The sequence below is a fragment of the Hevea brasiliensis genome, chromosome 4 (genome assembly GCF_030052815.1).
Source record: "Hevea brasiliensis isolate MT/VB/25A 57/8 chromosome 4, ASM3005281v1, whole genome shotgun sequence".
NCBI classification, from domain to species: domain Eukaryota; kingdom Viridiplantae; phylum Streptophyta; class Magnoliopsida; order Malpighiales; family Euphorbiaceae; genus Hevea; species Hevea brasiliensis.
The window spans coordinates 108,299,155-108,311,866 of NC_079496.1; the positions used below are offsets into that span (position 1 = coordinate 108,299,155).

The window sequence follows — 12,712 nt, forward strand, 5'->3', positions numbered from 1 at the left end:
TATATATTACAACTATTTATGAAATATAGATAAAATTTAATTTTGATTTTTTTAAATAACCTTTAATAATTAGAAATCTTTAAAAAAAATTCAATTATTAATTTTTCACAACTATTCAAATTTCTTGATTCTTGATTTTAATTTAGAACAGATATTTTAAGAAAAATAAAATTTAATTAAAACTATTTATGAAATATAAATAAAATTTAATGTTCACATTTCATTTAAAAAAATAAAAATTTTTAAATTTAAAAATTATATAATAATTATATATTTCAACTATTTAGAAAAACACTGAAAAGATTAGATCTCTAAAGTAGAGTTTTTTTTTGTAGTTAGCATTCTTTTCTTTTTCTCATTCATTTTATTAGTGTTTTGCTTTAAAATGATAATTCTCTTCGTGATTCTTTCTGGATTCTCACCTCTTCTGCTACTCTTTATGATTTTTATTTAATTTCTCTAAAAAGAAAAATATTTTAACTTTATTTTTAAAAAATACAGAACACCTTCCTTACTAAAAAGATTATTTTTTTAGGCTTGTTTTTTTGCAAGAGCAGGATCATTCTATTCTAATACCAATTAAACAAATATTGCCTTTATTTATTTATTTGTTTTTTCTTTTGATACTATGAGAGACATGTTTTATTTGTTGAAGTGAATCTTATGATGGATCTTCCTAGTGTTTGATTTGTAAATTTGAGGTTGTAGTGTTGATCTAATAATATATTTATTGTACAACCTCCAAATGAAAACACATTCCTTATAGTGATTTCTTTGATTCACTTCAAGTTTGAAGAAACATTACAATTTACAAATGATAGAATTTGGATCATAAATAATAGAATATTATTCCCTTAATTTATTATACTCAAGAAATTAAACTTTTATATTGATAAAAAAGAATATATATATATATATATATATATATATAGGCATATTGAATATCATTTTTATGTGTATTTAGGCAGTAAAAAGTAAATTTGAATTATAACTCAAAAATTAAATAAGGAAAAAAAATTACTATCAATAAAATTGACAAATAAGGTAAGAAAAAAAATGCTAACAATAAATTCAATTTAATATAGAAAAAAATTACTAGCAATAAATTCAATTTAATATAATTGGCATATGTGAGAAGGAGAAAATATTGCTAGCAATAAATTTAATTTAATATTACCACTTGGCATTGCCACTTAGTACAGAAGAAAATTTAATTACTTTAAATAGTGTCACATGACATAAATATAATTATTTTAGAATACTATATGGCAGTGCCAGGGGAAAGCCTGTCTACTTCGTGTGTGTGTGTGTGTATATATATATATATATAGTAAAAAGTTAAATTTGGATTATAACTTAAAAATTAAATAATAATTATATATTATAATTACATAGGATATTAAATTAAAATTAAAGATTAAAATGATGAAAAATTAATATTCTATAAATATTATATAAAATTTAATAAATATCAATTTAATATAATTGGCATATATGGCAAGGAAAAAAATTGTGAGTAATAAATTCAATTTAATATTATCATTTGGCATAAATGTAATAATATTAGAATCCTATATGGCAACACAGAAAAAAATTTGATTGCTTTAAATATTGTTACGTGACATAAATATAATCATTTTAGAATCCTATGTGGCAGCACGAGGGGAATACCAATATGCTATATATATATATATAATTTAATTAATTTTTTAATTTTTATATTTAAAATAAAAAATTATTTGAACTTAAAAAAATTTCATTTAAAAAAAAATAAAAATCAAATATGATAACATAAAAATTTAATTAAATTATTTTCTTATAAATAAGTTAGTATAAACGAAGCCAATAAATTATGACATGATTTTAAAAAAATTTTATGTGAAAAATTTTTTCGTTATTTTGTTGTAATATTAAATTAATAATATATATTTATTTCATATATGTATAAGTGTTTTCATATTTTCATAAAATTATTAAAGTTTAAAAGGGAAAATGACTTTCTGTTTTAAAAAATAGAAATCACTTTCTTTAAAAATGACTTAGATCCTATTTGGTTATTCTATGATAAAATTCAGTTCATTTGTAAATGAATTTTATGATAAAATCCATTTATATATGAATTTTTTTATTTGATATATTTTATATTAAATATGAAATTCATTTTAAATAAAATAAATTTTGTGTTTGAAATAAATAAAAATAACATATAATAAGAGAATAATTTTGTCATAGAAATATATATGATTTTAAGTTTAGAATTCATTTGTAAATTCTATTAATTTTGATTGAATTTAGTTTAGTTTTAATAAATTTTATGAAATTGGTTATTAAGAATTCAAAATGAATTTTCATTTAAATCAAACACTAAAATTTTATATTTACAAGTGAATTTCACAAAAATTCATGAAATTTATTTATACCAAACACTACCTTAATTTTCCTATAATAAAAAAAATATTTTATGTTAACTAATTTTTTTGAGTACTTTAAAAACTAAAAAATGTAAAAACTGCTTTAAAAAAATATATTCTCTGTAAAATAAACGGTGCTTAAGAACTAAATTGCAAATTTATCTAAATCTTAGAATTTATATTATAATTTATCCAAAAGTTAATACATGAATAATTTATTTTATTATTAAAAAAATCCCAAATAACTTAATCGTTTTTTTATTCATTCGACATTCTTAATTTGGCATGAGAGATTCAGCTTTCTCCTTTGCCTCTCAAGTAGTAGGATGGGATATTTCGGTTCTGGTTTGGAGTTTACTTGGGAATCAAAACTGAATTGGCATTTCACATGATTTTGGTTTAATTTTTTAATATTTTAATTATGATTTAATTTGATTTTCGATATTTTAATTATGATTTAAAACAATTTTTTACACTTATTTTCATAAAAAAAACATATTCAAATTACCACTTAAACATTAAAGTTTAATGTTAATACACAATTAATCATATAATATAATTAATAATTTCGTCATTATATAATATTTAACAATAAAATGCATAAATAAACTAGATTGAACATATTATATAATATAGTGATACAAGTATATCATATGATATACTTTTTTCACCACCCAAATTTTTTTATAATAAGTTCTTAATTGAATCAAATTGTAAATTAATTATTATATGTATAGCTATGAATTAATCTCATCCTTTCTCAAGAAGGCAGTCTAATTCTTTTTAAATAATTATGGATATAATTAAAGAAGATAATTTTAGGCTAGGTTAATAGATTATCGGTTCAATCACTGAATCATCCAATTTTTTAAGTTGACTTTTTATCCGGTTTAATAAAAGATCGGCCTAAGTTTATGTTCAGGCTAATAACTCATCTTGCTATTACATGTATTGGTCTGAGGCCATGGGCCATGGACAATAGTTCTTGGGGATTTCATATGTAGGCTTTCACGAAAGATTTGGAACAAGCCAGCCCATTTAGGCAATCGTAGCCCATCATGTGAGCTAAATCAGGGCCACTCACGTGGGCGACACGAAATATCCATAAACCAACCAAATAGGCCCACTGTGGCCCGGTCCACTATATGAACATATTCCAGAACTTTCACGATTTTTTTGTCTGAAACCAGCTTTTTTGACAACTGGCAGAAACTTCTTACAAGCTTGCGAAAGAGCTGACAACCAAATCTCTTAGGATTTTTTCAATTTCCAGAACTTTCCTCTCCCTTCTCATATAAACTCACTCTCCCTTCTCCAGAATCAAGAAACACTTTACACTTGTTCCAAAGCTTCAATCTTTTTCCTCTGTGAACTCTTACCAAGAAGTACAAGATACCAAGCCTGACTCCCGAGAACCGACATCGGGTGAAGAGTGCCTCTGGGATCCTCTGATCATCGTTAGGAAGCCTAGAGAAACGTAAACTAAACAAGCGCGATGGAGTGTGTGGTCGTGAAAGAAGAGAAAGAGACGGTGACTTGTGCTGGAGGTTTCTCTTCTTCTTCCTCATCTTCAAGCTTCCAACCGCAGCCGATGGAGGGGCTGCACGAAGTTGGTCCTCCTCCCTTTCTGAACAAGACTTATGAAATGGTGGAAGACCCTTCAACGGATTCCGTTGTTTCTTGGAGCAGAGCTCGCAACAGCTTTATTGTTTGGGACTCTCATAATTTCTCCACTACTCTGCTTCCTAAGTATTTCAAGCACAATAACTTCTCCAGCTTCATTCGCCAGCTTAACACTTATGTAAGTACAGTAATTAATCATCTTTCTTCAATTTCTGTTCTTTGTTCTGTCCTACCTCATCTGGGTTACTTTTGTTCAAATATATATTTGAATTGTTGTCTATTAAGGTTGCAAAATTTGGCAGGATCGGTGTTCATGTAGAGCGTAACATTTTATCTTTTATGGTTTCGCTAGGACTGAATTTTTCTCTTTAACTGCTGAATCATTCAGTGCTTATTTATTAGTGGTCTCTTAACTCTAGTGAGGGTTTTTGAAATTACTATGATCATGGAGAGCTTAAGTTGTTCCAAATTTTAATTTTGACTAGGTGTGCTGTTATTGTTTTTCCGAAGTAAGTTCTGTATTTATTGTGGGTTTTAGATGTCCTTGTGATAGGATTTCAATGGGTGCTTTTTGGCTGCAGATGCTGTGTTTGTGAAAATGCCAGTGTGCGCTCAAGTACAGGATATTTTTTCTCTTTTTTTTTTTTCAATTTGATCACATACTAAGTGCTATTTATTTTTGGCCTAGTGACAATTAAAATTCAAAATTATAGGTTTTCTTGTGGCCGTGGATTTCGATAACTGAACCAATTGTAAACAACATGGGTCAATTGCTGTTTGGATGGGGAACCAGTTGATGAGTGTTCTCTTTTGTTTGGCCATTAACCTTTGATATATTGGATTTCAATGTATATTGATCACATTCCTGACACTTCATGATGCAGGGATTCAGAAAAGTTGATCCTGATCGATGGGAATTTGCAAATGAAGGGTTTCTGAGAGGGCAGAAGCATCTACTGAAGACCATCAAAAGAAGAAGACATGTTTCTCAAAGTATGCAACAGCAAAGTGAAGGACCTTGCGTTGAAGTTGGAGAGTTTGGATTGGAAGGTGAGCTAGAGAGATTAAAAAGAGATAGAAGTGTGCTAATGGCAGAAATCGTGAGGCTTCGGCATCAACAACAGCAGTCAAGGGAACAAATAGCTGCAATGGAGGATAGGTTACAAAGTACAGAGAGAAAACAACAGCAGATGATGACATTCCTTGCTAAGGCTCTCAACAATCCATCCTTTGTCCAGCAACTCTCTCGGAGGAGTATGCAGAGGAGAGAACTGAGAGGTGTTGAAATTGGGCGCAAGCGGAGACTCATGGCAAGCCCAAGTTTAGAAAATTTGCAAGAGGAAGCTGCTTCTATGGCGATTGGTGTTGGCCAAGTTGTGGATTACACGAATCAAGAATTGGGAACTATAGAAACGGAGATAGATACATTGTTCTCCTTGGATAATGAATCAAGCAGTGATGTCGGGGATCCAATAGCATGTTCTACACAAGGGACTGGCGTGGATAATTGGGGTTCTGTGAATGAGACTATTTGGGAGGAGTTGCTGAATGATGATTTAATTGCTGGCAATCCCAATGAAGAAGTTATCCCAGATGATGAACTGGAATTTGATGTAGAAGTTGAGGATTTGGTTGCAAAACCTGAGGATTGGGGTGAGGAATTGCGAGACCTTGTGAATCAAATGGGTTATCTAAGGTCGAAGTCATGATATAACAGATTGCTGTTATGAAATGGTTTTGATATTGTTCTCAGTTGCTCTCTGCAACTACATTCCTGTTTTTATAATGGTATGCCTACTAAACCAGAATTAAATGTTTGCGTTTCTTCAAGTATTATTGTATGTTCTGTCTGCGACTCATAGGAGAAAATTGTTTTTTTCATACGGCAGGGAATGTTGAAAGTTGCAGTGGGGCCAACAGATGTTCCTGTTCTTCTGTATCCTTCAATGATTGTCTAGTTTTTTCAACATTTTCTACGAAAATTTGTTTAATTGGTTCTAACAATTTGTGATTCTATTGATTGTTCTCTACGACATTTTGCAGGCAGGTGGAGCAAAGAGGATCATTAGGGAGGGGTTTCAATTCCAGGCTAGTCTAAGGGGTCTTGGACTCTACCCTGCTGTCTGTCCATACATGTTTGATGTTTCCTTTGCTCGAGGCTATGCGAGTTTCTGCAATGTTGTACATAAGTAGATAGAACATAGTTTGGTATAGTAATTACTAAGTTGAATGAAATTATTAATTAAAATTGGCGGTGAAAATTTCCCCCATGACAAATTTTTTCTATTTTTTTCCCTCCATTTAACTGTATTGATCAGGAGACAGATTCATACATATTCAAAGGCAATTCCTTTAACAATATTACTGAATTGTTTTACTGAGTTCCTTCTTATCCAATCTTCTTGGCTGGCAAATTACTATTAATATTGATGTGCTATGTTGGGTACAATTACTAAATCAGGATTGGCCCTTGAGTATAGTGGTTTGCTGGTGACTCCAGCGGTTCTATCTTGTTCCTGTCCATAAGCAACTCTTCTTCATAAATGGCAATCATAACACTCAAAACTTAATCGGCCTAAACAAACTGCGACCCAAAGTAATGAACCTTATGCCTATACCATATTCCACTGATCGTGGGATGGGATGACACCGATACAAATTTTAAGATTTCTGTCTGCCTATTCCAATAGATTACAATACATACCTTCAAAATCTAACTTGCCATTGTACAGTTGTTGCAATTTTTAGTCTAATAGATGATTTAGATATGTATGCATTACACAGTTTTGAGAATTAATATAGTCTAATATAAGATTGAATCATATATATAAGAGATAAAAGAAGTTAAATATATATATTTTTTTATTTATATTGAATTTTTAAAAAATATTATTTGTTTTTGCTTTATAAAATTGATATTCGATTTATGAATACTACACAATGATCTCTATTAGAAATATGAAAATCTCAAAAATTTCTTCTTTTTTGTTTTCCTTTTTTTTAAATTTTGAGTTTTTTCTTTATTTTTAAATATTTTAAATCGAACAATTAAGATATTTTATTAAGTTTAAAAATAATATTTAATTATAATTAATTATAAAATCATATTAATCATATTATTAAATATTTAAAGTACAATGTATATTACTTACTTTCTATTTTATGATTTTAATATTTAAAATTTTAATAATTGTAAATATTATTTTTAAAAAAAGTTTAATACAAAATATTAAAGTTTTGCTTATTCCTGTTCATATGTATATTATGGAGATATTTCAAAATTAAGCAGCATTAGCATTTTGTCTGTGCTGCGTGAACATGAGTATTATTAATATATTATTTAATTGAATAAACATATGGTTATATATTGTTTAATATATATTTATTTTTAATTTATTTGAAATATTTTAAAAAAATATTTGTAAAAGTAATTATGAAAAATAAAAATAATAAATACAAAAAATACAAATAAATTGAAAATGAAAATAAAGAAAATAGAATAATACAAATAAAATGTAGATAAATAAATTCTTATGAAATAAAGATTACCTTAGCGATCTATATTTGTATAAATTGTTTTTCATAATATCCTAGTTACTAAAATATCACTTAGCATACTTGAGGAAAAATCTTTATTAGACATTATATCTTTTATTTGCATTAAGAAGTGGTTAGTTTGATTTTTGATATGTGGTATTGGTTTATATATTTTATGGTTATAATTCTTAGTTTTCCAAGTATTAATTAAATTGTAATTATTTTCATAAATTTTTTATTGATTTTCTTTAGAATAAATTATTTACAAAAAAATAATTTAATTAAATTTTACATAATTATACTTTATTTTTATTTATTTTGAAATAAATATTTTTTAATTTAAAAAAATTGAATTCATTCCTTTCAAAGAATTACCAAAAAGAAAATCAATTGAATTAAATTATTGTAAAATTTTATATTCTAAACAGGGAATAATGAATTAAGAACATAATTTTATAATTTTAGTTTCTATAGTTCGTGCCTATAATTCTTATTTTTCTTAATATTAACTATTGTCATAATTTTTTTATTTTAAGAAATTCAGTATATAATTTTATAATTATAATGGACAATAAAAAATTAATTTATGGGTCTGTAATTTTAAAGTAATTAATTTGATATAATATAAGTTATTTAATTTTTAGGATATAGTAGAGTAATAATATGGTGTGACCATTAAATGACTCCAAAAGACATAAGGTAGATTATATTGGTGTTAAAGTAGTGCATTAAATAGGAAAAAAGAGTCAAAGAGAGCCTAAGAAAATAAAGAAATGAAAGAATTTTGTTGTGAATTATAATTCTCTATCTACTAGGCAAAACAAGAAACCAGACTCACAGTGAAATTAAAGGACAACGATCATGAAACCTTCGGTAAATCCAAGGCGGCAGAGCTCCGACTTATCAATCTCATATAGCCTACAAGATCATCCGCCAGCATCACGTGAGAAGGCACCAGATCTACCTTTGAGATGCTAGCCGATTAGGGAGTATTCTGGAACCCATCCAGTAACATAGCACCACCAGAAGCAAGGAAGACAAATTAGGTTAATGACATTTGATCTGAACAAAAGGACCAATATGCTGAACGATCTCCGAAGCAAGCAACAAAAACCTCAATCTAAAGAGGGGTACTACACTTTAACAGAGGGAGACGTAACCAAAAGCAAGAAAACTAACAGAAAACCACCGACAAATAAGATAAAACAAAACTAAAGAGAAAGAAGAGAGGGGAAGGTCGACGGCCGGATGGCCAGACCGTCCCAAAAAGCTAAAGAAGGCTGAGAACGTTTGAGAGAAAACGTTTTAATTTAATGCTCAATTTTATTATATATTTATATAAATATATATTAGCACAAAAGCTAAATGTAAGTCATTAAATTGTTAATTTCAGGATGACAAAGCAAAAATGAATATACAAATAATCCATAAAATATAATAAATTATATTATAAATAATTTGAGTAATTTTGCAAAGCTATTTAAAATCTAAAATTAAAATATGTTATATTTAACATTTATATATGGATTATAAAATATATTTGATATTTAAATAATTTAATTTTAAATTTTAAATAACTCTGCAAAGTTACTCAAATTGGAATAATAATTTTATTAGATTTTATGAATTATTTGTGTATTAAATAATTCTAACTTGGAATAGGTTGACTCACAAGCTGAGTTATGGACTCTTAAATTTGTATTAAACAATTAAAAAGCCTATTTAGCATGATTGTTAAAATTACTGTTGAAAAAAAAATATTTTAATATATTAATAAGAGAATATTTTTAATTATAATAATATTAAAATAATAAAATAATTTTTTTAAATTATTTTTTTTAACAGTAAATAAAATATATTTTTTTTCTTGAAAAATAATTCTCCCTCCAACTTCAATGATAAACAGGCATTAAATCGAGCAGTTTGTTGTATTCCGTAGCCCAAGGGCAAAAGCCCAAAATGAACTTTCCAATCAAAATTCCTCAGAAAATAGAGGAGACTCAACACAAGCCTGTTACATGTGGATTCAATAGTCAAGGACTCAAGGTTCAACCACTCTTTATATCATATTACTAGGTAGCAAATACTAAAGTTTGCAATTGTCTCTCACATTAGTTCAAGAATCCTTCATAGTTTCTCCATTGCAAAGATAATATTATATTTATTCATTGCATAGCTCATTCATGTACAACAATAGGATCAAGTTAACTATTAATGAAAAAACAAAGATAATTGGTTAATTTCCTATATTAAGAAAAGCCAGCTCATAGTCATCTCCCTATCTAACTTGCAGAGCTAACTGGTACCCTCGGGCTGGGGAGACCCATATACGCAAGTCTAGGCGAGACTCGAAACTTCGGGCTAGGCCGCGGTGAAGGGATTGGAACACAGATTGGATAGTGGCCAGGGCTGACCCTAGGCGATAAGTTGACTTGCTCGAGTGCCCGAGATTGCAGCTCTGGTGGGTAGTCCCTCACACACCCAATTCTAGGACCAACCCCACTTGTCCACTTGCATGACAACCTCTTGGTCTCGTCAAATATTACTGGTGCTTCAAATTCGGCTGCTGGAGCTCCTCTACTTTCTTCTTGATTATTGTTGCTTGTAGAATTTATAGATATATTGACCTCAACAGCTTTTGTGTCTAGTTGACCCTTCTTCTCCTCTATCATTGACTTGGACTCGTCGCCGGCTATCTTAGATGAAGCATCATCATCATCTACTGCACACCTCTGCAAAGAAAGTGGCCAATATGAACTATGCATGTTGAAGACTTGAAGTAACTATCTATAAGGAAATGTTCGTGTATCTGAGCTTTTACCTTGACATTTGCCAAGTCCACGTTATGCTCCTCAAGGAAACTGATGAATTCTTTAAAATTGTCCTCAGTCGGGAGATAGTGACCACTATATGGCCATATTGCCTGATCAAGAGTAAGAGAATGATGAGTTTAGAAGCTATGATAAAATAAAGAATCAATGATAGTTATTATGCGTGCAATATATACCTCAAGAACCCCATCAGTGGCTACCAATCTTCCAGCAGCTATTGTAGCTCCCCCAGATAGGAAACTTGAGTGCTGAAAAGCACCTTTCTTCTTCTGCCCCACATACAATGCTCTTGACGTGCTCAGCACAAAAATCCACTTAGAACCTCCAGTCGTATTAATAAGTGATCCAGTTTGGCGGTACAAGAGCTTCCCATCCTCCACGGTTACTTCATATGTTTCCCTCTCTTTCTGCAACAGCCAAAAAAATAGAAATATGAGTGCAGGGGATTGGAAAGTTTAGAGTAAAATATGCAGATAGACAGAGTTGTAATACATACTGGTCCAAGATATTTGATGCATTGGTGTTGTAGAACAGTCCTTGGACACTTCTCCAGGTTTGCTTCCTTCCCATCACCAATGTCCAACCTTTAGATGATCCAGAGGAATAAGGAGTCAAGTCAGCAAATACAACCTTTACATTATAATGAGGAGATTTTGATTTTGCCCATCTGAGGCATACTTACCAGTAAAAGAAAGGTTGAGTGCTCTTGCTATTACTCCAAACATCATAATACAAATGTAAATTGTGTCCATAACGATGGCGTGGATCAATCTGTTGAAGATTATGAATAAGTTGAATTATTAGTTCATGTCCATCTTTTAATTCTACTTATTAAATTAATTTCTAACCCACAACACAAATTTTCAATGATCCCAATTTTCTTTCATCTGTTGAAAGATAAGCCAATATATACATAGAATTTCTAACAGAAGAAATATGAACTTACAGCTTCAAGCCAGTGTTGCAGGGCTAACTTTTGAGCTTTCTCATCCTTGCTCAAACCCTTCCCAACCTATATACAGAAAAGAAAAAAAAAAGAATTATATGTCAATCTAATTATATTCCAAACAGAATCTGTTTAGCATGTAACAAGTGAATTTTCTCAATTACCTTGGCTGCCCTTGTGGTAGCCCTTGCCCACTTTGACACAGCAGTTTCATGTTTCTCAACGTTGAAGAATGATACTGAGCTCCTTTTCAGAGCTGCAAAATCTAAGGCCTTCCACCTACAGCAATCATAATTTTCAAGTAAAAAATAATATTAGAATAAACCACCCAGAAAGCAAAGAAAAGAAAAAGAAGCAAGAAATTCAGAATACTGAGAGAGACAAACCAGAGCTCTTCAACCACAACTGCACAATCTGCAAGATTTCTTCTAGTCCGATAACTCTTATAAACTTTTTGAAGCTTAGTTGCAGCAGCATCAAGCTCACTAACGGGTCTTGGAGAAAAGAAGAGAACTGGTTCTGGGATTATTATTGTGGGTTTTGTTATGCGGATTGTTTCTTGAGCATTATCCAAATTTTTAGATAAATCAGGTGCTTCAACATTTTCTTGATTGGAATCCCAGTGCTTGAAGCTCAACGACCTCTCTAACCTCATTGTATCTGACCCACCAAACTTGTTATTTGTGGTTTCTGAATCTCCTTTCCTTTCCAAGCTTGAGGACTTCACTGTAACCTTGTCAATGGTGTCAATCAAACCAAACAACTTTAGCCAGAGGATTTCATTCCACGCGGATAAGAACAGAGAAAGAGAAAGACCCATTCACCCAAAGACTTTGGTGAGTAATATCAGAATGGTCAACCTGCCAATAAGCTTTTAACTTTTAGTCTGATATAATCAAGGTTAGACCAACTTTGATTTTGAATAAGAATAATGCCAAAAATGATGGTGAAATTGGGCTGGAAAGAATTAATACATCAGTTGTTCGAAGAATTTTTCATTTCTAAAACACAATTACTCAATTATGGGAAAAAAAACCTGTAACACTCTAAGCAACATCCAAATGACGCTGAAAAAGAAAAGTAAGAAGATCCTCACCTGCAGAACTGCCCTTTCTGTGAAGTTGTATTGAAAAGAAGATAGGAAATTTGGTAAATGAATACAATTGACGAGCAAGCTTGCTCTTATATAGTACTGGAAGTTTGAAAAATCAAAGTTGGGAATGTCAAAATAGTACCCTTTACACTGAACCAGCTAAGCAAGGAAGTGAATATAGGAGTTTCAAGGAAGATAAATCGAAATACTGCAGAAGCACCTACCAACCAAGCATTATTTACGTTCCCAAATTAAAAATTACATGGTGGGG

The 12,712-nt window shown here is 30.0% G+C and overlaps 2 protein-coding genes and 1 long non-coding RNA gene across 4 annotated transcripts; 1 reads left to right on the plus strand and 2 right to left on the minus strand.

The window, feature by feature from the left end:
* The first annotated feature begins 3,660 nt into the window (after positions 1-3,660).
* LOC110632468 (heat shock factor protein HSF30) lies at positions 3,661-6,411 on the plus strand. 2 transcript variants are annotated; one of them, XR_009148304.1, is made up of 3 exons: positions 3,661-4,212; positions 4,919-5,822; positions 5,924-6,411. XR_009148304.1 is itself a non-coding variant. In XM_058145848.1 (2 exons), the coding sequence occupies exons 1-2, from the start codon at positions 3,907-3,909 to the stop codon at positions 5,741-5,743; spliced, it is 1,131 nt and encodes a 376-aa protein (XP_058001831.1). In that variant the 5' UTR covers positions 3,661-3,906; the 3' UTR covers positions 5,744-6,411. The 2 variants fall into 2 exon arrangements, 1 of the variants encoding a protein (XP_058001831.1); XM_058145848.1 differs by having other exon boundaries at positions 4,919-6,411.
* LOC131179307 (uncharacterized) lies at positions 5,981-8,877 on the minus strand. Its single transcript, XR_009148305.1, has 2 exons — positions 8,410-8,877; positions 5,981-6,550 (listed from the first exon to the last, which is right to left on the minus strand). It is a non-coding gene; the product is annotated as an uncharacterized LOC131179307 (long non-coding RNA).
* A 735-nt stretch (positions 8,878-9,612) lies between these two features.
* On the minus strand, positions 9,613-12,597 carry LOC110632464 (IQ domain-containing protein IQM1). The gene is made up of 9 exons (XM_021780701.2): positions 12,445-12,597; positions 11,735-12,208; positions 11,513-11,627; positions 11,349-11,414; positions 11,085-11,173; positions 10,899-10,986; positions 10,579-10,809; positions 10,393-10,494; positions 9,613-10,303 (listed from the first exon to the last, which is right to left on the minus strand). Exons 2-9 carry the CDS (start codon positions 12,166-12,168, stop codon positions 9,854-9,856), a joined length of 1,575 nt encoding a protein of 524 aa, XP_021636393.2. The 5' UTR covers positions 12,169-12,208; positions 12,445-12,597; the 3' UTR covers positions 9,613-9,853.
* Positions 12,598-12,712: the final 115 nt, after the last annotated feature.